General features: G+C 32.0%; 1 protein-coding gene across 8 annotated transcripts; it reads left to right on the forward strand.

Moving 5' to 3' along the window:
* Positions 1–797: 797 nt before the first annotated feature.
* Positions 798–15775, forward strand: LOC139513838 (ETS domain-containing protein Elk-3-like). 8 transcript variants are annotated; one of them, XM_071302687.1, is made up of 4 exons: positions 798–1033; positions 7005–7053; positions 8788–8874; positions 12140–15775. In XM_071302687.1, exons 2-4 carry the CDS (start codon positions 7047–7049, stop codon positions 13132–13134), a joined length of 1089 nt encoding a protein of 362 aa, XP_071158788.1. In that variant the 5' UTR covers positions 798–1033; positions 7005–7046; the 3' UTR covers positions 13135–15775. The 8 variants fall into 8 exon arrangements, with proteins under 8 accessions (XP_071158788.1, XP_071158814.1, XP_071158803.1 ...); XM_071302702.1 differs by lacking the exon at positions 798–1033 and adding an exon at positions 1170–1345; XM_071302696.1 differs by lacking the exon at positions 798–1033 and adding an exon at positions 1502–1649.
* The last annotated feature ends 10173 nt before the right edge of the window (positions 15776–25948 follow it).

Below are 25948 nucleotides of genomic sequence, written 5' to 3' on the forward strand. Positions count from 1 at the left end.
CGTTTATGATACCGTGTGAAAGTAATGTGCTAATGAATGTTTGAACTATACAATTTGTAAACTGTATATATAACATGTATAATGTAAATAGTGTCCTGGAATGGAATTTTAATAAATAGATTAGTGAATTTACTTGTATATTTCTTTGACAACAAGACTACAGATTATTGGATTATTTTGTTCTTGAATTTTCTGTGATTTCATAATACCCGGCCTGACCAGAAAGTTTGATGTAACTCGACCGCCATGGCAAAACTGTCAATAAAGGCCCCGGTTAATCCTCGGGTCAATCTTCCCCAGATCAAGAGGCAATGTTACTAGCACATTTCCGCTTATTCCAAGTTCAAATTTACAAAACTTATTGTGATTTTTTTTTCAAGGGGATTCCTGTTATCTATAAAACTGCGTTTATCGAAAGGAGAATTATTGTTTCTAACAAAGATATAACCGAGGATATAACCTCCTTGTTTCTAACGAGCTCTAGCAATTGCAATATGATAGCCAGTATATAATTTGCTCAGAGATAATTTGTACACATCCATATATACCAAATATAATGGATTTTTGGTATTTTCTAAATATGCTTTTAATATTTATTTTATTAATCTTAGCAAAACTATTTTAAAATAGAGACAGCTGTGTGTCAGATTAATTATTTACTGGCATTTTTTTTGCAGGGTTAATCCGCCAAATCGCAATATTCCCCGCGTATTATTGAAGTTCATTGAAGAAGGAAACGTATTTAAAAATAATATTTCATTACGGAAGCATTTATTGATTGGTTGTGTATTGGGGTCATTGCAGGTAATGGCAGACGTCACACTATGTGACGTAAACCTGGGAGTTCCATATGTAAACACTGTAAACTTCCGGGTCACATCAATATCGAATCGTTTTAGAGAAGATTTTTTTTAATGGAATCCATTTTGTCATTTTATCACATTCCGTAATACATGAGCCAGTCACTGACCTTGTATCGTGTATAGTAATTTTACTAAAACTGAATTTGACCACCTGAATAAACACTATAAAGGTAAGTTAATTAGGTCAATCTTGTGTATACTGAAATCTTGCACTCTCGACAAAAACACATTATTTTATATTATCGGTACCTGGTTGACATATGTATAGTACAAAAAAATAAATAAAACGTAACAATTATTTTCTAGGGAAAATCTCAATCTGATAAATACACATAAGAACATACGATGAAGCGATTGCCGAAGATACAAATATTTCACAGGTGTGTCGCAATTCTACTTTGTCATGCCATCACACTCCCCCGCAAATAACAATTTTACAATGACATTCGTTGGAAAAATACACCTACACTGGTGTATTGTATGTAAGTTATTTTTATTCCACTTCTATTAAATTGCATAGATATTGAAAAAGTTGGGTTTTTTTCAATATAATATTATTATAATAATGACCTTTTGTAGTCTGCATACGAAGGCAACTATGACATTTCATCATCATGAAGGTGGATTCCCCTTCTTTTAATAGTCATTCTGTAATTTTTACCAGACGTATTTCCTGCAGTTTACTACGAATTGGTGTCTCGAGGAATTATCCGTACGAATTCGACGAAAAAATTAACTTGTACAGTTTGACACCTTGCAATATTTCGGTAAATGTGCCGGTAAAAGGTAAACAAGGCTTAAATGCTTTATTACTAAACATACAAATTCTGGAATCTTGCTTTTTCATCGGAAAACATGCATACAAGTTCTTTTTTTTGTTGACCACATAAAAAAAACCATCTTCAACGTACGTTCGTGATGACAAAAGACCTGGATTGACCTGGAATATCTATAACAGTAGTAGAGTAAATTTGTTTATTAATATGTAGTAACTAGTTTTTCGGTTTTCCCCTTTGTTTTGGCTCCAATCAGTTCTATATCTGGATCTATACATTACCGTGGTGAATAGTGGTGGATTGACATTCTTTACATAACAAATTTCCCTGTGGAATATTGTGGTCATTGAAAATGGTATGAAATTTGATTTTAGAACAATAGCAGAAATACACAACGTTAGAAGCTTTTTTTAATCTTTTTAGCGCACACTGATGAATATTTATGGTTTCTATAGAAACTCTGTGGGTTTGAAAACTGTTTTGAAAATTTCTGACATTGGTTTTTTTTCAATGTGTTTTTTTTAGTAAAAAAAATCTAAGAAAGCTTTTTCAAATCTCCTCTAACTTTTAAATTTGATATATTCAAATTCAAATTCAAATATTTATTGCCATATAAACTTTAAACATTAAGTTTGTGACATACAAAATAATAAACAATATAACTAAATTTCACATACACAATCATTCATTTACAGTAAATATTCCAGTGTCCCCTGTCCTCAGTTCTAATGACCTTTTGATATAGGACCCCAATTTATTTACGCTAACCGTGTCAGCGCAAATGATGCGCTCGACAATATATCAACTCAAAACGATTTAAGATTTGTTGAATGGTGGCTGCTTAAAGCATAGCGGCATTTATCATATCCATCATAGAACATAAAATAAAATAAACACATCATAATTAATTAAATAGTGTGAATGTCAGTCTGAGTTTTGAAAAATAATAAACCGGTTTCCTGGACCGGTAATATGACAACGTATTACTTAATTTTAAAGCATCACAATCAAAACTATATGACAGATACGACTAAATTGTCCGTAAACTGGACTATTTTGGTATCTATCATTGTATACAGAGTTGCATGAACATCGATGCATTTTATTCAATGGCCTCGCTTCATTAATATTCGGGATAAAAAAAAATGTTTAAATTCAGATTGCGCGTGTTTGAGTAAAATTTGTTTATTGTAATAATCTTACAGTACATCAGACAGTACATATATAGTGACATGCAATTGTATGGATTGAATGTTTGATAAACAGTATGTGGCCTGAATTCATTCCTTTTTATGTGTATGCACTTCCGTAAATGCACTCATTGCTTCGAAAAATCTGAGGTCTCGTCAACTATAGTCATGGTTCGTTGACTTTTGAATTTACATGACACGTTCAATAGTTCAGTTTTCTGATGGATCGTATGATGTACATACATGTTTAAGGAGTGAATAAAAGACCATTTGGAATATAAGCTAGCGAGACAGCATTCAATCAACACATTAACATATTTAGCTATCTATAGAGGTCAGCAAAAGTCTTTAGAATCAAATTTTAAAAATATTGAGCAACATTCTTTTAATCTTCACTTCGACGAGCAGACGAGTTCTCATACAAATGTAGATCACAATTTTAAACCAGATTGACGTCTTTAATAGAATTCTCTCTACAAAGTTTACCAAGATCTATAAGTACATGGCAACAAGTCTAAAAAGTTAAGAAACGATTAAAGAAGGCTATCACATGAAGAATCTCCGTTTACACAGTTTTCCGTCCTAGAGTGTAACTGAGCATTGGTGTTTTCTATGCTGGTGTATAACCTAGTCCTATAATATAAGACACTGCAGGTTCATATCATTTACATTCAACGTTTTTTATCGGATGTTTTTTTAACTATCAATGTTGAACCGCATTTTGATAGTAAAAAAAAAATCCAATAAAAAACTTTGAATGTAAATGATATGAACCTGCAGAGTCTTATATGATCTTATATTATAGGACTAGTGTATATAGTTATCAAAGGTACCAGGATTATAATTTAGTACGCCATACGCGCGTTTCGTCTAAATAAGACTCATCAGTGACGCTCATATCAAAATATTTATAAAGCCAAACAAGTACAAAGTTGAAGAGCATTGAGGATCCAAAATTCCAAAAAGTTGTGCCAAATACGGCTAAGATAATCTTTGCCTGGGATAAGAAAATCCTCAGTTTTTCGAAAAATTCAGAATTTGTTTTTGTAACTTTGGATTTTTTTTTATATTTACACGATTAATAATTAGGCTTTCTGATAAGGCATGTTTACAAAGAATGCTTTATCTGACCTTTTATATTTCGAGCAATTATTAATGATGATGAATCCGAGTTTTGTAGACGAAAGTGCGTCCTGATACCGTTGCATAAAGCATTCTTGCACGTCATTTCTAAGCAGAATAAGCCTCTTCGTCCCTATTTATATATACTTCTACATATAGCTGTGACTTTAGAATAAATTCAACGTTAAGAAAGAAATATTTGTTATCAGTATTGTATTGAAAAAAAAAGGAAATACCATAGAAAAATAAATAATCAGAGACACACACTCAACGGAAAATTCTCTCTACAAAGTTTACCAAGATCTATAAGTACATGGCAACAAGTCTAAAAAGTTAAGAAACGATTAAAGAAGGCTATCACATGAAGAATCTCCGTTTACACAGTTTTCCGTCCTAGAGTGTAACTGAGCATTGGTGTTTTCTATGCTGGTGTATAACCTAGTCCTATAATATAAGACACTGCAGGTTCATATCATTTACATTCAACGTTTTTTATCGGATGTTTTTTTTACTATCAATGTTGAACCGCATTTTGATAGTATATTCGTTGCTTTTTTGGGGATTTCGTGTTGCTTTATCTCCATATTTCTTAGGTTGTGGGCTTTAACTTGTCTTTTCGTCTTTTTTTTTTTTGGCATGGCGTTAAAAGGAGTTCCGATTGAAGTTTTGATGTGATATAAATTATTATTTGTACTTAGTTAAAGCGACATGTGTAAAAAGAAAGGCTTATGTTACAGCACATATCTTCACCAGCCAGGGGTAACGATCTAGTCCACGCCTTTCCACTGGATCGTAATCGGCAAAGATAGACAGCACCTACTATCATATTTTTGTATTTGATTCCTGTATATACTATATATTAGTAGATGTTGTTTGATATTAAAACAATAACAACGGTTTTTGTCGAGCCTTCGACTTTAGTCGAAAATGCGAGACTAAGCGATCCTACATTCCGTCAGCGTCGGCGTCGGCGGCGTCCACGAATATTCACTCTGTGGTTAAAGTTTTTAAAATTTTGGACTGAAGCTTGTTTATGATCATAAGATAGTATCCAGAAGTAAATTTGGTAAAAAAATAAATCCATTTTTTCAGTATTTTACTTTTAAAAGGAAACAACACATTCACTCTGTGTTTATTTTTTTTTAAATTTTAATACCTTTCTTATACTATTTTTAATTTGTACCAAATTTGGACAGAAGCTTGCTTATGATCAAAATTTAGTATCTAGATGGAAATTTTGTTAATATTTTGTACCTGTGTATCTGTATTTTACTTATAAATGGACCTAGTTTTTCTTCCAGTTAACATAACATACAGTCTGCAGTTAAAGTTTTTAAAACATATTAGATTCATAAACTATCCTGGATTTTTACCAAACTTGAACAGAAGCTTCTTACAATCAAAAGGTAGTATCAAAATGAATATTTTTATTGATTTTTTTCCTCATTTTTGTTGAGCCTGCGATTTACAGCAAAAGTAGGCGAGACACTGGGTTCCGCGGAACCCAGACGAATTTTTAAATAATTAAGAAATCAAATTTAGAGAAATTTCATTTCTTAATTATTCTAAATGTGTATGTTAATAAAGTCTTTTAAAATATCTGGGGCTTTTCTTTTGTATGAAGTATTACCAGTGTTTTAGACTATTCTATTAAAATAGTGTTCGCTGATTTAAACATTATCGAATTTCAAGTATGGTATCATAAAAAATAGAGTGTTACCGAAAATATTGGACAATACAACAGACTAAAACATACACCTACACCGACTTGTTACATTACAGGCACTCAATGTTGGAATCAACAATTCACTTTTTTTCATTGTCATAAAAGTTTTTCGTGTTTTTTGGGTTTTTTTTTTTATAGATTTTCAGTCTTTTTTTTGTTGTAATTTTGAAATATATGATCCTTTATCATTGTCTGTGATATTCTGACTATATTTTCATGATAAGTATAAAAGACACCAATAATATATGCTTAAAATTTGTACGTTTTGCCAAATTAGGAGTAAATATTTATAGGGAATTTTTGTGTTTATTTAGCAAACATTTTGACCTTCCTTAAATGTTTGCTGAACCGGGAATTTATTTATAAGACACCGAAAATAAGGAAACTTATTAGCCAGAAATGTATTTATTTCCTCAGTGAGTTTTTGTTACTATCGTACAAGTGTACTCCAGAATTAATTACATAACAATGATAAATATTGTTACTCCTATATTTTACATTGAAAACAATTAAAATTATGCTTGTAACGCACTAAAATAATCTGTACATGCAACTGTTTCAAGAACTCAGATTCACAATAGATTCTTCGTGTATGACCCCAATAGGTTATATTTAATTACCTTTTATAGAATTTAGGGGTTAAAAGTCAAATAGAGTGCCTAACAGGAAGTATAAATTTCATTAAAATTTAGAATTAAATCACCTTTTCTTTGAGAGAGAACACACAACACCAGTAACACCAGTTGATCTAATAACCAGGCAGTACCTTTAATGTTTAAAAGGGTTTTTATACGTTGTTAAATACACTAGTATGTACACTTTGTGTCTTCACAGGCTACAATACATTTTGCAAAAACATAGCAATCCATTGTAAAGTAATAAATATAACGAGTTTTTAAAATAAAATCTAACTTGGACTGAAATCGCCGACCGAGAAATTCAACGTGTTGCAGAGATGGCCATATAGCTAAATGTTTTAAAGGACACATTTTAATTTTGAAGAATCCATGTTCAGCAATATCAATAGGTTGTGTTAACATAAGTAGTAATGTGTACCATTATATGAACTGATTACGGACATAAAAGGAGATTATATGCCATTTAATGACGAAAATAAACAGGCACTGCTCTGGCAGAGAAGGTTATATATACTTCTAAGAAAAATGTGGTTATTTTAGATATGTTGATTGATCTGTCATTTATCGGAAGTGAATGTCAGATCACATGTGACATACGAAATCGCAAACTTTATATGAAATACTTCCTTAGTATATAACAATTAAAATTGTTCCGCAAAGTTTAAATTTTCTAAAATTATTTTTTTTAGAGAGAAAGCTTACTTAATTTATCAGTTCGGAGTTTCTATAGAATGGAAGGTAAGTGACTTTTATGTACAGTAGAATGTGAACGGAAGGTTTGTGGTTCACTAGAAAATTATTAGAAAAACAAAAAAATAAGGAATTATACAGTTGTCTTTTTGGGGTTAATATCCCCTTTGCTGACTGTATTTGTTTTATTGACGGAAAAAGTAACAAAGGAACTTCTTATAAATTTTATCGAGGTAACATTTGATTTCCTTAAAAACATTGAATTGAAATATTATATAAAACTAGTAAAAAAATCTAAAAAGACATCATGATTGATCTGTACTTTGGTGAATATAAGACTTTTCCGGGTCACTCGGTGTAACTCATTCATTAAAAAAATAAGAGATACCGGTAGATGCATTTTACTGAAGACTGGATTTTTTTTTTGAGATATGAGATACATGACGATTTGAGTTTTCATACTTATGGACACTTAACTCGGCTAAAATGAAGTTGCATTTTACAAATTCCACAAGTGTACCATAAAGATTATATTTTTACGGTTAAAGAACTTGCACAGACCATTCAAGTACATGTATCACTCATTACGTATAGTCCAACTGTGGAAAATTGTTGGCATCAACTTTTGAGACCCTACTCAAATCTCAATATATTTTTACTGTAAAACCGGGGACCACGACGAACTTAAAGTAGATCTGTATTACCAAAGTTTATACATGGGATCGCTAACCTTACTCTTTTATAAAATTCTCAATGATTTAAATGAAGTAAACATGAATTATTTTCATTGATCAGGAAAAGTTTTTGCTTATTAAACTGTGATCCTTACAAAAGACATGAGAAAAGGTCGGTGTTTTTTGCATAATCGGTTTAAGATAGTTACTGCATTTACTAATGAACCTATTTTCATGCAAAATGGGTAAAGCTGTCTTGGTCACAAATTTGACCCTTTTAGATACAAAAATGTACACGTTTGTATATTCAATGTACTCATTTAATACAAATAACTTTAGAGTGACATTTTGTTCTTCTTATGGTTAATTTGATATATAATATGCTTTATAGATGTCAAATAATTTTCAATAGTAGAAACCATCTTTAAAAAACACTGTATATACGAAAGAATTATGTTGACATTTGTCGTATATAAAAATTTAGACACTTTCAAAATAGATTAGTCATCAAAATAACATGTGTATACATCTGAAAGTTCTCAAAGTTATTTCCTCGTCTTTTTGTAACTAAATAGTTGTGTTTTAGCTATACAAATATGAGGCTCCAGCAGGAGTCTTTTCTTCATTGATCAGATTTGATGTTGTTTACTTCTTTGTCTTCGAATTATCAATTAGATATTACTTATTAGATGTGTGTGATTCATATGTTCCTTTTTGTCAATTTATCATAAAAACTGGATGTGTTTTATTCATAACATCCTTGATGGTGCCTCACTGCAAATGTTTTTCAAATGCACGACACAGTGATGATGGTGATAAGAAACGCGTATCGGGCGGTCCTTAGCCTATTAAATTTCTAGGTTCAGCTGTATCATTCGTTACATATAAGATATTCAAAGAATGTCCTTAATTTATTTTTTTGCTTGTGCGTATTGGTGAAGTTTATTCGTTGTTTTTGTAGTTTTTTGGGAAATTTTACATGGAACTTGACTTGATTTAAGCTTTAGGATTACATTGGAAATGTTCACTTACTTGTAAATGACACAAAGACAAGATGACACTGAGACAATATAAATATTAGTAATGTTTCGTGGTCACTATTTTGCAGATGGACAAAAGGGTCCAATGACATTCGACGACATAGCTCAGGAGCATTTCACTCATCGATTTACCCTCAACAATGCTCAAACAAAAGGTAATGTATGGTATACTAAGACAACTTATTGCGTTATTGGTAGTGAACAAAAGACGATTTTTGATAAACTCCAGGGAAACTAACTGGGTCACTGGTGACAGCGTTCTTTTTGAAAGAATGAAGTTTTTGAACAAGGCGTATTTGCTCACCTTTTTTTTTTAAAAGAACAATTTATGCCACTGTTTTTGGCCTGTTGTCATTGTTTAAACGTGTCAACAATTGTGATTGATGATTGATTGATAACTGCTTTATGCCACATCAGCCAAAAAGGTTCATACTCAAGTATCATACCTCCTCTGTTGTCACGATATCAACATGGCCTACACGAGTGTTAAAAGTAGTGGACCTGGAAAATCACAATCTGTTATTTGCTGTTATTCCTGTAAGCACACATCAAATAAGGGATAAAAACAAACAGACTTTTAATTTGAGTTGGAACAATTCGTCCCGGTACGGTGATATATGCCTTCTTGCAGACAGAGACAGTATTTATAGATAAAACTTAAAAATCAGATAACATGGTTTAGTCTCTTAAAAAAATAATCGTTCTAGGTTGTGTAAAACTTGTCACTGGACATGAAATATTAAATGTCAGTATTAATTATGCTGTGTGACTTCAAGAAAAATTATCCATATCAGTATTAATGTCAAAATAAAGCTTGGCATGGCTTGTCATTGCTTCTTGAAGGTGTCATCAACAAGGAGGAAAACCGTATACATTGAAAGCCATGCCATACAAACTTACTAGTCCTATACACCAATAAGGCATTCATATTTTGACATTACGATCGTTAGACAACTGTTTTTTTATTCAGTCAGTTATTGCGATTTATGTTCATGAACACCTTTAGTTTGTGTAAAAGTTTGTTTGGAATATGGTGAGCTTTTAGTCGCTCATGTTTTAACATTTTGAATTTGGTATGTTTGTTTATGTAATAAGATGAGAAATGTTTTAACACTGATTCATCATATACGATTTGATAAGATGAGAAACGAAATGAAAACGTTAAAATAATGTAAAATTTAAGTATGCACAGATTGATAACACGAATGTTTTTTTTTAATATATATATTCATTTATTTATTTCTAGAAGTAAAACCCTGACGTGTTATATAAAAAGATTTTTTTATAAAATTGTACTTCAAGTTATTCCTAAAAATATTGAAATAATCCTCCATTGTTTATTTTTTGTTTTCTTTGAAAATGACGTAAGGTAAAACCAAATCGTATCAAATCATTTCATCGTATACAAACTAATAATATAGATATACAAAATATAATCGGAACAAATACATTACACCAAGGATCTGTATAGTCTAACTATACAAATCCTTGATTACACAGATTTATGTCGATACATTTTGGCATTGCACAAGGTCATGATTTTCCCACAATGTTTATAACGTCTTACAACCAAATTCATCAGAAGTCGGTGTACTGATTGAAAATTTAGACTGGGAAAACTTGGTATCTATAATACTAAAATTACGAGGTCCAATTTCTCAGCCGTCATCACGTAAAAACGATGAATCAAAGAATTCAACTTTATATCTAACTAATATAGTACAATGCTGTTGATTAGACCCCTTTGTTTCCCACACAATTAATATTGCTAATAATTTAGAAGTTCCGGGTCGAATCCGATACCGATACCAATTACTGTTACTGTTACTGTTACTGGTATGTTCCTCCTATCTAAGGAGCACTCCCGAAGGATAAGGATAAGAATATGAATATTTACATGTATATGAATATTTACAGGGTATATAATACCAATAGTATATTCACCTGTTACCTATTACCTTATCTGTACGTTCCGCATCTGACAGGCGCACCACCAAACGCTGTATTTAGGATTTTGCTATATACACGAGTCGTAATCACAGGGTTGACACTACTAAATTCAATCATTGTCACATTGTTCCCGATTGTAGTATTTTAATCAGTATGACTTTCTAAGATGACAATACGAATAATATAATTCTGGACTTAAAATAAGGCGTATATAGGTACAGCATGTACAGTTTTCAATTTGTTAGCCGGAATGACGTAAAACAGCGAATCAAAGAATTCAACTTTAGTTATAACTCATTAAGGACAATGCTGTTGATTAAAAAATACTCCTTTCCAGGGACTTTTGTTTTCCAAATAAAATTGATAATACCAATAATTGATAAGTTCCAGGTCGACGGGTTCAAACAGAAAGATGTTGAAAGCAGAGAAAACTGTGCATCTTATAATCGGCATGACTTTATCAGATGACAATACCAATACTAAAATAAGGCTTACGCATAGTTATATTCTTTTAATTCAGCCACAGACCCGCGATATCACGGGTGTGTTCTAGTATATATATATATATATGTATATAGAAGGGTCTAAAAACAGCACAAACAACATTTTCCAAAAGACCAAAAAAGTGAAAAAGTATATTTAAACAAAACGCATTTGACTAACAGGTCGAACAACTGATGTTCTTTAACCCTGCTGACTGCCATTGGCGATTGCCAAATAAATTTGATCACAAGATGTAACAAAATGGATCTTAATGTAAATTTAATACTAAACAGAATTTTTTTTTTTAACTTGTGGCCACGATGTTATGCCACAAACATACGGTGTCAATATTTATTTAGTACACCAGATCCGGATTTCGACATTAAATGTCTCTTCGGTGATGTTAGGGATCGAAACGGTATTTGGAAGGCCATATAAAAAGTACCCTCATTTTTAGATAGACTCTTGAATTTTAAGAGTCAATGTAGGATGAACGGATCATATAAACCGGAGGGAAAATATGATACAAGCCCAAACGAAAAAATATATATAAGTTAACACTGACCCTTGAAGTACTTTCTACTAATAAGAGACCCATTCTTTTAATATAAGTTGTCAAATTGTTTGTTTCCAAATACAAATCTGTTAATGTGATGAGTTAAAGGGTTTTTTAAAAAGGTATTTTGAAAATATTGACATTTTCTCAGATCTACACTTATAAGCTCTAGTATCTTTACTTTTTTGTTGGATTTCAGAAACTCACTCTGGATGCATACAAGACATTTACTGTAATGTTGTTGAGCATCAAGTGAGCTACTGAGATTATTACAAACACGACTCTTAACGAAAAGGACAAACTTTAAATATTAGTTTCAGAATGTTCTACCTTAGTCTTGTAGAAATATAGTTTAACGTACATATAGTTTAACATAAATTGAAATTACTCAATCATTGTCAATGCTTATTCCGAATTTTGTTGTTTTTCAGCTATGGATTCAAATAGTATAACATTATGGCAGTTTCTTTTGGAATTGTTAATCAGTAATCAACATAGTCGGATTATTCAGTGGACAAATAATGAAGGTGAATTTAAGCTTATAAATGCAGAAGAAGTTGCTAAACTATGGGGATTGCGGAAGAATAAACATAACATGAATTATGACAAACTTAGTCGAGCACTAAGGTATTATTATGACAAAAATATAATTAAAAAAGTAATGGGACAAAAATTTGTGTACAAATTTGTTTCATTTCCAGAAATAGTGAAGACAGAAAACAAAGTGCCATTTAAAGTGAAGATGGAAACATTGGCACAAGAATATGGACAAAAAGTATATCCACATTTTGCTTCGTATAACCCCATGGAATTAAAATCTTCGGCAAATCATGCATTACAACCGAATCATACTCAAAACTTGTCATGGATTAAACAGGAAGAGCCCGATACAACAACTCCTAGTCCCATACCTCATACTGTAATGGAGGTAGGAAACACAAGTATATCAGAGACAAGGGTTCCATCTTGTTCACCATCGCCATCACCTGTCAATTTATCAACATCGAAAAGTGATTCTGTGACACATAAAATGAATGGAGGAAGTAAACTGTCATTAGTTGTTAATTCTTCTAAACCGAAACCGGTGCCCTTGTCCTTCAGTGAAATTAACAGTATGACATCATCAATATTTTCATCATCTTTAAGTGCTCTTATACCTGCAAGTCCAAAATTCGTTTCGCCATTAGTGCAGCCTAGTCCAATGATTGGACCAAGAACTCCATTTTTACATTTCTGGAGTTCCCTTAGTCCAATAACGACAATGAGCCCAAGGGTTTGCTCTGCATCTGCTTTCCAGTTTCCAACGTTCCCGGTGACTACAATGACATTATCTCCAATGGCAGCACCATCTAATTTTTCAAATGTAGAATCGTTAGCCACGCCAGCTTTGACTTCGCCTACAAGGACTATGTCTTGTGTACTATGACTGTAACTTTATATATTGGTGTAAATAACTTACAATCCCAAGTGCTATTGAAAATTTATCACGCTAGAAATGTTTTATATACTTTATTCCTTTAAGGATGTGACGCGCGTGTTTTATGTTTTTATACTTTAACATTTGCTTTTTCTATATTCTATTTTTTACACTGATCAGATTTCGAACAAGCAAATCTAGTTTAATATTGGAAGTATATTTACAATGTCTTTGTTACGTATATAGGTATTTTTTAGCGAAATAATTAAGTGCCTGGCTAAAACACATGTATCAAAATATCTCATTTCAGATTTCACAAGAGTCTTTCAGATATCTGTATTCATTACATTGGTTGCAATTAATTATTATATAACAAGTTATAAATTCTGTAATTTTAATTATCTAGAGTCATACAAATATTATACAATTATTGCCTTCATACGAGGAGAACATTCCAAATGTTAACTAGAGTTAAAATTTCTCGGTATCTGAATTCCCCGATTATTCATTCACTTTCATTATTATGTTGACTTTTAATGTAAATAAAATTTTAATCCAAAATGAACTACATTGTATTTCAATGTAAAAAAAAAACCAAAATAAACTACAATGAGTCAGTTGCATTTAGGGATATTTTTTGTGTGAAATTGATACGACATATCCCTGCTTTTATATTTATTAACATTGAGTCAATATGATTTAATATGATATAAGCTTTGAAATATTTCAAAGAATTCAAATACCTAAAAATAGGTCCCAGACAAAAATATTTCTTATAAATCATGCTCTAAGCTATATTGACAATTCGGTCAAACATTGAATATGTTTTATCTTTTAATTTTTGGCTTAGAAATTTAGTTTTCTGCCTCGGATATTTTTTTCACAGGGCTTAAATGTCTGGCTTTTAAAGCAGAATTGCAAAAGTACTGCCAAAATAGTATTACTTTGAGAGCTTGCCATTTATGCTTATATGATAGCCAAGGCCTTACCACAAAACAAGTTTGTTAAACGATGTCTTCATTAAAGATGTTAATGTATTTAACATTTCTTTTATGGTAGGGCCTTGGCTGATATTTTATTTTGCCTAAAACTATGTAGAAAATCTATTTTAAGAAAAAAAATGTTTATGATTTTAATTTGTTAATGACATTACACTGATATGATAGCTGAAATTTTTATACTACGAGAGTTCAGATTAGATCATTTTATTTATTTATAGATAAAACTAAATGAAATATTTTGAATATTGAATAATTTTTTCATTTTTTTTTTCAATTTCAGATTATGGCTCATCATGGTCTTCCTTCTTTCTTATATTTTTTCTTGAAATCATTTCACGCTAAAAATACTCCCCTAACGTAGTAGTGACCATGTTCCAATGACTGAAACCTTTTTCATCAAATATCATTTGCTTTATCAACGCTCCGATTACGGGTGACAAATAAGGATCAGACAGTTCAGTAGTTTACGAAATATTAATCTAACTCACTCTTAATAGATTGAGGTTAGGTGCTGCACAATTAAACACACACTCAAAACAGTTTTACTGGCTTATTCATTAAATAACCCTTTAGACTCCAACTTCTATGATGTTGAAAAATTGCTTATTAAAAGATAAGAAACTGCTTACCTTAATAGACCATCTTACACGGACTAAAGTTCAGTGCAAACTGTTGTCATGATATGACGCCAGTCATGTCTAAAACACATTGCTCTCAAACTATTGTGCTAAAATTTAAAAAAAAATTAATTGGAAATTCATTATATATTCCATATGCTGAATTCTTTTAGGCCAGTTTCAAATTTTCATCTATGTGCAATCACTTCCAGTTTCAAGCCTAATATATCATATACTGTGTTACAACTCTAGATTCTACTGACGAGGAAAGGTAAAACTTGGCCAAATAAGCTTAATTTTAGGTTTAGTCTAGAGATCCCAGTGGCCAGGAGCGTTAGACCCAGTGCAGGTGTTGCTGTCTCTATATCCCTATAGCATGAGATTGAATCCAAACTCGAGGGAAGAACAATGCAGATCTGACATTGTTTTTCGGAAATTTAGAGCAATTATATATTTATATATGAAAAAGCTTGATGGTGTCAGTCTAGGACATTATCACAAACATTGCATGTTGATCAGTAGGCATCAAATTTCATATCTCTGACTGAAGGGACTTTATATATTCACATGTTATAGTGGTTGCCTGCAAAGATTCTATAATTAATATATTGATAGTGATGGTTGCATAAATGACGATTGTATTTCTACATAAACCCAGAAAGCCGTATTGAAATATTCGAAATCCATTTATGTTTTCGTCTCCAAATTGTGTCAACAAACTTGCTATAGGAATAAAAAATAGGTGTTCCTATATAAACAAGTGATACAACTCTTTATCTTGTCCCAAGACAAAAAAAAATAGTGCTTGATACAACTTTTTTAAATTGATTTTTGACAAGGCCAAATATATTTTCAAACTGTGTACCTAAAATGGTTGAGGATTTTTGTTGGGACTTAATATAATTGTTATGATTATAGCACTTGGCAGTGTCAAACTGCGGAAAACAGGATTCTTTGAGACTATAAATTTGTTATATGTTATTGTATAATTTATATTTTCCCTCTTATTAAAAGACAAGAATATTTTTAAAACTGGTAGTTACTTCATTTTGTATACCAACGGCACAGAAAATATTCCATCGAGTAACAGAAAAGATCTCGATACTGAACCTCTCATTTTACAGCAGACTGAAAAGATATAACATTTAAATATCATACAACTTATCGACTCCGGCACATTTTATGCAGTATATTTTTATTTTCATGAAATCATAAATAAGCACACGAAAACCGCTGACTGGAAAGATGAAACCTTTAAATGTCATAAAGCTTCTCGACTCCGGCACATTTAATGCACTATATTTTCATTTTCATTAAATCACACAATGCATATGATATAACTAAAATAAAAAATACTTGCATATGTGCCTTCTGTGATGGTTGTTCGTATTAATAAAGCCCTTCTCAAACTCGTGGTGAAAATTTGCCGTGAGGTGCATGTAAATATGCACTTGTTTAAATCTGCCTATTATATGCAATGCATTCACATGGATTTTGTCTCTCATTGAACTTAAAGGAATAGCAGAATACCACTGTCCAGACACGTGGATTACTATCCGACGGCGTTAACACTTTATGTTTCAGATGGTAGAAGACCTGGATACTTCGTACCTGTATATATAATCATATGTGCATGTATGTTACGAAGTTTCTGTGTGTCACACGTGCGTTTGTAAGAGATACACTGTCCTTGTAAAATGTATCTAGGTGCTTCCTGTCGTGCTTAAGTCCGTATTCTATAAATATACTGTATGCAATAGTTCAACTATGTTTGGTGTATGGATATATTTCTGACTGTCACATTTAACTAACCGTTTACTCATTTTTACAGTTCACTGGCTAATGTTGTATTCCTATTTAGTCTTTTTGTTAGATAATATAAGTAAAAATGCAACTATGTTTGGTGTATTAAATGATTTTCAGGTGCATGTGCATGTCTGTCTGACAGATTTCATCTGACCTTGAACTCATTTTATGTTTATCTGTTTATCCCAATGTGGACCTGATTTTTCTGGTTCATTGGCCAATCATGTTTTAGTTATCTTGATTTTGTCCGATTAATCATTATTATTCTCTTCAACCAATAGGTCAACTATTTGGCGTAAACATGAAATAATTGTAAGGTTCTAGTAAACACAGGGTTAACCGAACTTTACCTCATTTATATGGTTCGTTGGTAAAAGGTAAGTGTGCTTACGTGGTTCTGTCTGTTTATCAGATTCTTTAAGCAATAGGCCAAGTATATTTAGTTTACCTCTTTATGTGATTCATTAGTCAATGTTAAGTGTCCTAAATTTGGTTCTGTCTGTTTACAAGCAATAAGCAAACTTCATTTAGTTTATGAAATGATTAACTCTGGCAGGGTTCATCTGACTTGGACTTGTTTACCTTTCGTCTCGCTTGACGGAGTCAAAAAGCGAGACATAGGTATGCTGTGTTCGGCGTCGACGACGGCGACGGCGGCGGCGTCAACAATGTATTGAGTTTGTGATTAGGTCTAATTAAGGGTGAACCACTAGTGGTAAGCCAGTCAAAGATATTTGGTAAGGAGATGTATAAGTATTGGCACATCTCATTACCATGTAGATTATTTGGCCCTGTCCCCTCAGTTATGGTCTATTGACTTTGACATTTTTGCGTAATTTTCATGATTTTATTCGTGATTAGGTCAGTTTATTTGGAACTACTACTGGTAAGTTAATGATAATTGGTATGAAGTTGTATAAGCATAAATTGGCATATCCTATTTCCATGGAGATCAAGGTGGTCCCGCCCCCTCATTCGTGGTCTATTGACTATGAAACTTTTGCTTAGTTTTCATGTAATAGTGTGTGATTAGGTCGGTTTATGGGAAACCACTAGTGGTAGGTCAATGATAGTTGGTATGCAGTTGCATAAGCATTGGCATATCCCATTTCCATGGCGATTAAGTTGGTCCCGCCCCCACATGCATAGTCTATTGACTTTGAAACGTTTGTTTAGTTTTCAAGTATTAGTGATCTCATTAGTGTGTTATTAGATTTGTTTATGTGGAACCACTTATGATAAGTCAATGGTATTTAGTATGCAGTTGTATTAGCATTGGCACATCTCATTTCCATGGAGGTTGTTTAGCCATGTACCTTCAGGCGTGGTTCATTGATTTTGAATATTTGCAAAACTTACATGTTAAAGTGTTGCTATTTTAATTTCAACATTTGCATGATTGAAATTACAAAAAAGCGTCACATATCTCTGTGATAACAGTTTATTTTACTTATAATGTTTAGTTTATGTGATACTTGAAGTAAAACTTTCACATTTCACACATGAATTCAATCATGATATTGAGTAAAGCAGGCGAGATATATCCTGTTCATCATTACAGAATTGAACGAGTGCCATCTAATCAAACTACCAAAGAACGGCAATATTAAAGAATGCAAATATTAACGAAGAATCTCACTACTATCAGTGGTAGAAAAAGTAATACTAGTAAACAGATTACTCCTTACACGACCTCTCAAGGCTGTAGATGAAAAACTAAGCTGAATATGTACAGCTAGCAGGATTTAGGATTTACCGATCATGCACTGGCATAGACCAGATAGCCACACTACGCATAATAATAGAAAAGTCATTAGAGTGAAACACCACCCTACTGATTAACTTTGAGAAGGCATTTGAAAGCTTGGACAGAGAATCCCGTTGGAACATCATGGCTCATTATGGAATACCACAAACATTCATAAACATCATCAGGAGCTCTTATAATCACATGAAATACAGAGTTAAACACGAAAGCAAGCGAAGCGAGAGATTTGATGTCCAAGTTGGAGTAAAAAAAGGATATCGCCGTTTCTTTTCCTCTTGGCAATATACCACATCATGAAACAAGCAACCGAAGGGAAAAGAAATAGAATCCAATAGACGATGTGGCAAGAACAAGAAGACTTGTATTTTGCGGATGATATAGCCTTTATATTCAGTACACAACAACAAATGTAAGAAAAACATCCCTTCTCGCTTCAACATCTATAAAGCTCGTACACAAACCAAACGAAGAAAAGACATAAGTAATGAAGTGCAATTTCAAAAGTAAACAACCAGTAAAGATGAACAATTAACACCAACATAGAAGAATCAGAGGAGTTTACTTATCGACATGCAGGGAACATCGTCAACATAGAAGGGGGTAAAGATGCTCATATTAAATCAAGATTCATCAAAGCTAGAGTCACCTTTAAAATTATAGGGATCGTATGGACTGCCAGTAACATCACAAGAAGCACAATCAAAGTACTGAAGTACTGATATTGGATGACCGCAAGTTCTTGTGGATGGTCAAAAGCACATGTCACAGAAAAAGATCACATCTCTATACCTGAAACTGAGGTTAATGTACAGAGATATATTTTTTTTGAGACAAGATCGTGTGTGGATGATGAGTTAATGACAGGAAATTTAACCGCAACGTTCAATTATATCTTTTTAAAATTAAATCTCTCACTCGCTCATTTTTTAATGCTTGGAGCGAGTGAGATATTTAATTTTAATTAGATTGCCGCAACGTTATAACTATTATATTGTAGTGATACAAATCAGTATACCTGGGACTATTATACTAATATATTAAAAGTACCAGAGTATACACTGGTTAATTGTTATATATTATATTAATATAACAGTTTCATGTATATATCTTTCATCCATTTGAATATCATTATATTCTACTATTCTAATAATAGTGCAGTGCAAGTGCATGGTTGATACTCTTCTGTAAAAAAAAAAAGATTTTTCTAAAAGATTGAATATTAGAAGCCATTCATATTTTCCCGCAAAAACAATTACAGAGTTACCGGTCCTTGCTAGGAGTGTCGAAAACGTTCTTGAGATATTCTTCCGCAAGCTTTAACACAATTTTTCGGTATGTGTGCATAGATATTATCAATGATTTTTTTACTTTCATATATATATCTAACGACAAAACATTTTCATATTATTAATTTGTGTTTGAAAAAAAATTATTTATAGGAGTATCCATTGAAAAAATGAATTTACAACAAGAGATAAGTAATGTTATTTTACACTAGATAATGTCCGAGGATCTATAATTTTTAAAGATCGGTTGAAAACCCAAAACTAATTTGCATAATGGAAATTTAGTCGATAGCAATACATCGGAATGACCTCAAGGTCATCTCGATGTTAAAATCAAAAGTTTAAATTCAAACGTAAAATCGGTGATCTTGTATGATCAGAAACATGGAGAACAACTATATAAAACAATGGTGTGTAGACTCCAAACTGAGATTCATCAACTTCCTCCTTAGGAGAATCATGAACATCAGATGTTTTGACAAAGTAAACTAGAGGCTCTAAGGAGCCTTTGTCGCTCACCTTGGTCTATGGTACGTATATCAAACAAAGCACTCTTTCCAACATTGTAGACGAGAATAGACCATGACAAAAATATCTGCTTTGTTGATCTTGTAATAATGATCTTTTATAGTCTGTTAAGTTTCTTTGACTTATTAATAGATTCTGCCTTGCTGATCATTTTTGTGATTTAGAGTGATTTCTATACATTTTGTAATCCTGCTATTCAAAATGAAATTAAAAGTTTTATGAATGAAAAGCTGGAGCTTACCCAGAAACCATTGATTTATACACCAGTAAAGTCCACACGATTTTTGATAAAGTATGTAAAGCATCCTTGAGAAAGAAAAAAAAAGAAAATTCACAGAAATAATAAAAAAAAAATGATTTGGTCAAGATTTGGAACAACTTAAAAAAAATTGTCACAGAAAAGGGCAATTTAATGTCAAAATTTCCAAAAGATCCAATCGTACGGGGCTCTTTTTTTTAAGACAAATAAACAATACCCAAAACTGAGGAGAAAAAAGAAAAAAGAATTCAAACAGCTTATCTTAGATCGCTTGGACAATTTGGAAACCGAAAACCCAAAAGAATACTGGTCTCTGGTAAACTCCTTAAGAGATGAACAAAAAAATAATAACACAAACAATATAGATGGAGATAATTGGTTCAAATATTTTTCTAATTTGGCATCTGTTTCTCCAAATCTGTCAAACAAAGTAAACGAAATTACAAAAAAACTAAAGAAATTAGAAAAAAATATTGGAAGCTTTATTCCACTTGATTTTGAAATTTCTTTGTCTGAATTACAAAAGGCTTTGAAAAAGCTCCAATCTGGAAAGAGTCCTGGATTGGACAACATAAGTAATGAAATGCTGAAAGTGTCACAATCCCACATGGTCCCATGTTTTCTAAAACTATTCAATGCAATATTTGGATGTGGTCACCATCCGAAGTCTTCGTCTCAAAGTTTTATATGCCCTTTGTACAAATCTGAAGATCCCAATAAACCTGAAAACTATAGAGGCATAGCAATTAATAATAGTATTGGCAAACTACATGTATTTAACATTATTTTAAACACCAGACTTGATAATTTTTGGTCTGAAAACGGGATTATACACACATCAAACTCAAATTGGGTTCTCTAAGAAATCCAGGACTTCGGATCATGTCTTCATTCTAAAATGCATTATTGATAAAAATGATATTTAAACTGTGGTAGCAAAAAACCATATACATGTTTTGTGGACTTTCGTGAAGCCTATTATAATGTAAAGTGCTTCACGTTAGTATCATGTTGAAATTGTTAGAGGGAAATATTGATGTTTTTTTCTATAGAATTCTAAATAGTATGTATAGCAATGGCAGACTCTGTGTGAGGGTAGATAATAAAATAACTGATTTTTTTTAGTTCAAAAGTTGGAGTCCGTCAAGGGGATGTTTTAAGTCCTAACCTGTTTATAAATTTTTCATAAACGATTTGCCCAAAGCTTTAAAGGACAACTGTAGAAGTTGGTCGGTGGAAAAATACACCAAGAGAAAATCGTATATGCTGTCACTGCGATTCAAATACCATTGGTGACGAATATCATTATTTTTTTGTATGTTCCAATAAACAAATTATGTCTTTAAGAGAAAGGTATATACCTACATATTACATAAAAAATCCTTCCCAATTGAAATTTATTGGTCTATTATCACACTGTAACGTGCCAGTGCTAACAAAAGTGTGCATGTTTCTAAGACATATTGAAAAAATATTTTCATAATTCATAGCATGTTACAATAATTTCTAACCACGTTGCAATTAAGAATTTTGCAAACAAATCAACCAAATATATTTCAGTTTTATTGTATGATATCAATTATTAATCTATTGTGTGACTTTCTTGTAAATGTATAAGTATGTATGTAATTTTTAATGTATAATTGTTATCCTCTTGTAGCACCATACGTGTGCCTAAGTTGTAATAAATTGTCTTGTCTTGTCTACAATTAAATAATAAATGTGTACCTTGCCTTCTCTATGCGGATGACCTGGTGTTATTTTCAGATAATAAAAAGGGTTTACAAACCCAACTTATTTTTTATACCAATATTGTAGTGACTGGTGTCTTGAAATAAACACAAAGAAAACACAAATTATAATCTTTAATAAAAATGGGAGACTACTGTCAGATGAATTTAATATAGGTGCAAACAGAATAGAGTGTTTGAAATTCTATAAATACTTAAGGATTAGTTCTTACTAATACTGGAAAATTTAATGCAGCTAGAAAAAAACCTATATGATAAAGAACTAAAGGCTTCTTTTAAATTTTACAAAAACATTAAGTCATTTTCTCCATCTATTAAGACTTTACTTCATATATTTGATCACACCATCAAACCAATGGCTGTGAAATATGGGGTATGTTAAATTTGACTCCAAAAAGAAGAACCATGCATCTTTTTGAAATCTTCAAAGATTGGGAACCTGATAAATTAAATCTTAAATTTTGCAAGTATGTTCTTGGTGTCTCCAAAAATTGTACAAATATTGGAGTTATATCAGAGCTAGGTAGATTTCCTTTGTATATTAACATAGTAATTTAAATGTTTATGTATTGGCACCACCTTGAAAACTCGCCCACTGATCTCTTAAGTGATGCTTATATTGAAAGTTCCTCTGATAAAGCTGTGGCTAATCAATCGTGGTATGCAAACATAAAGTTTTTTAGTGAAAAACTTGGTTTAAATTTAGCACTTTGTAAAAAACTCAGTAAAAATAAATTCAAAATTTTACTTACAAAATGTATCAAAACGGATTTTTTAACATATTGGAGCCATCAAAAAGACTTTTAAAAAAAAGATGATCACAGTAAATTGAGCAACTACTTTAAATTTAGACATAATTTCACTTTTGAAGATTACTTCAAAATTAAGAACAGAGATAAGAGAGTTATACTAACTAGATTTAGAATAAGCAATCATTGTCTCCGCATAACGAAAAATTGATGAACATGGAAAAAATATTAACACTGCCAAGATCGGAGAGAACATGCCAGTTTTGTTCAATGAACTCGGTTGAAGACCCTTTATAATAAGGAAAGAAAAGGCTTTTTATTTTTACTTTATGTGATTACATGCTTGTTATGAGCCCTATGATTAGGAAATAAAATATCTTTATCTTATCTTTATACGACCGCAAAAAAAATATTTTGCGATCGTATATTGGTATCATGTCGTCGTCGTCCGAAGACATTTGGTTTTCGCACAATAACTTTAGTAGAAGTAAAAAGATATATATGAATTTTAACACAAGGGTTATGACCATAAAAAAAAAGTTGGGATTGATTTGGGGAGTTTTGTCCCAACAGTTTAGGAATAAGGGCCCCGAAAAGGGCACAAATAAGCATTTTTCTTGGTTTATAACTTTAGTATACTAGTAAGTAAATAGAAATATATGAAATTTAAACACAAGGTTGATGACCACAAAAGGAAGTTTAGGATTGTTTTTGGAGTTTTGGTCCCAATAGTGTAGGAATAAGGGACCAAAAGGGTCCAAAAGTAAACTTAGTTTGATTTCATCAAAACTTGAATTATTGGGGTTCTTTGGTGTGTCGAATCTAAACGTGTATTTAAATTCTTAATTTTTTGTCGTTTTCAAATTGGTCTCAATTAAGGTTCAAAGGGTCCAAAATTTAACTAAGTTTGATTTTAACAATAATTGAATTCTTGGGGTTCTTTGATATGCTGAATCTGAACATGTACATAGATTTTTTTTATTATGGGCCAAGTTTACAAGTTGGTCTAAATTGGGGTACAAAATTAAACTTTGTTTGATTTCAACAAGGATTTGTATAGTAAATACAAATCCTTGATTTCAACAAAAATGGAATATATGGGGTTCTTTGATATGCTGAATCTAACCATGCATTTCGATTTTTATTATTTGGGCCCCTTTATCAAATTGTTCCACACTGAGGTCTAAAGGGTTCAAAATTGAACTTTATTTGAATTCATCAAAACTTGAATTCTTGGGGTTCTTTGATATTATGCTGAATCTAACCATGTATTTATATTTTATTTATTGGACCATAAAAGGTAAAAGACCAAATTAAAATATTTAAGATTTTAGACCACATTCATTCTGTGTCAGAAATCTATTTTGTGTCAACGTTTTAATCACAACCCAAATGCAGAGCTGCATAAAACTTGAATGGTGTGTCCATACTAGCCCCAACAAGTTCAACCTCTGCGGTCGTATCAAGCTGTGCCCTGCGAAGCATTTTATTATCTAATATAATGAAGCATAACAGAAAAAAAAGTTTCTCTCTAAATATCATAGTTTTCATGATAAATGGCAAAAATGAAAATAAAATATCATAAAACTTGTCATTTATGGGCAATAACTCCTATAAGAGTTTGTCTAGCAGTTTAGTCGTATATATGATAAAGGACAATTGATAGAGCTCATTATTCTGAACTTATTTTTTCATTTCAGATTTTCTCTATTTAATATAACGGTTCAAAAATAATAGATAAAACTTGCTTTTTACTTTTCTACTTTTACCAAGTCAGCCCTGTTGGTTGGTAGGCAGGGTTATCTGACATTTTTTAGCTAGATACTAACCTTAATGATGGTTGTTGCAAAGTTTGGTAAATTTGTCTCAGTAGTTTCAGAGGAGAAGATTTTTGTAAAAGACTACAATAAATTACAAAAAAATATCCAAAATTGACTACAAAGGACAATAACTGCTACAGGGGTCAATTGACCATTTTGGTAATGTTGGCTTATGTGTAGATCTTACTTTGCTGAAAATTTTGCTGTTTGCAGTTTATCTCTATCTATTATAATACTCAAAATAATAACCAAAAAATGTAAAATTTTCTTAAAATTACAAATTCTGAGACAGCAACCCATCAACAGGTAGTCTGATGCGTCTGACAATTTCAGGACAGATACGTCTTGATCTGATGAACATTTTCACCCCCGTTCAGATTTGCTTTAAATGCTTTAGTTTCAACATGGAAGTATTATATTGTCAATATAATACTTCCATGGTTTCAACAACAAATGAAAGATTTTAACGACCTTGACAGGCTATACAGCCCTTGCACGGTCGGCATTAGTTTCATCGGATACATTTTTCAAACTAGATACCCCAAGTTTGGTTTTATTTGGCCCATGCTTTCAGAAAGGAGATTTTTTTTAAAAGTTAGCGGACGACGACGGACGACGGACGCGAAATGATGAGAAAAGCTCACTTGGCACTTTTGGTCCAGGTGAGATCAAAATGCCGGAAGACTATGAAATAGAACCTATTGACATCCAAATCAAGAATAGAAGTGGGTATGGACACTGCTTTCTGTCTCTATATTGCCGGGGTGGGGTGGGGAAGAAAAATAGTTAATATCAAAATCAATAAAAAGCAAATGAAAATTAAGAAATATATGCATTATAGGGATAGAAGAATTCGGTATAATGCAATAATACAAGTACAATTTAGACTCAGCAATAACTCTGATTCGGTAAGTCACCCGTTAAACTCGGGAAAATATTCCATGTTTCAACTTGGTTGATGTTTTTCAGTCATATTGTGCCATTTCGTGGCTGTCAATTTTTTTTATATTTCAGTTGAGGAAGCCGGAGTGCCCGAAGAGAACCACATACCTTCAGTGGTGGATCCAGAACTTTTCCTAAAGGGGGAAAAAGTCATGCTTCAGTGATTCCCTATATAATCAACCAAATGTTTCCCACTACAGGGGATCCAACACCACCACCCCTGGATCCGCCTATGAGTTCTTCGACATGAAAACTGACAATCCGGCCTAGTCAATTACGATTGGAGTCGAGTGCAC

The sequence above is a fragment of the Mytilus edulis genome, chromosome 1, assembly GCF_963676685.1.
Source record: "Mytilus edulis chromosome 1, xbMytEdul2.2, whole genome shotgun sequence".
In the NCBI taxonomy this organism is placed as follows: Eukaryota; Metazoa; Mollusca; class Bivalvia; order Mytilida; family Mytilidae; genus Mytilus; species Mytilus edulis.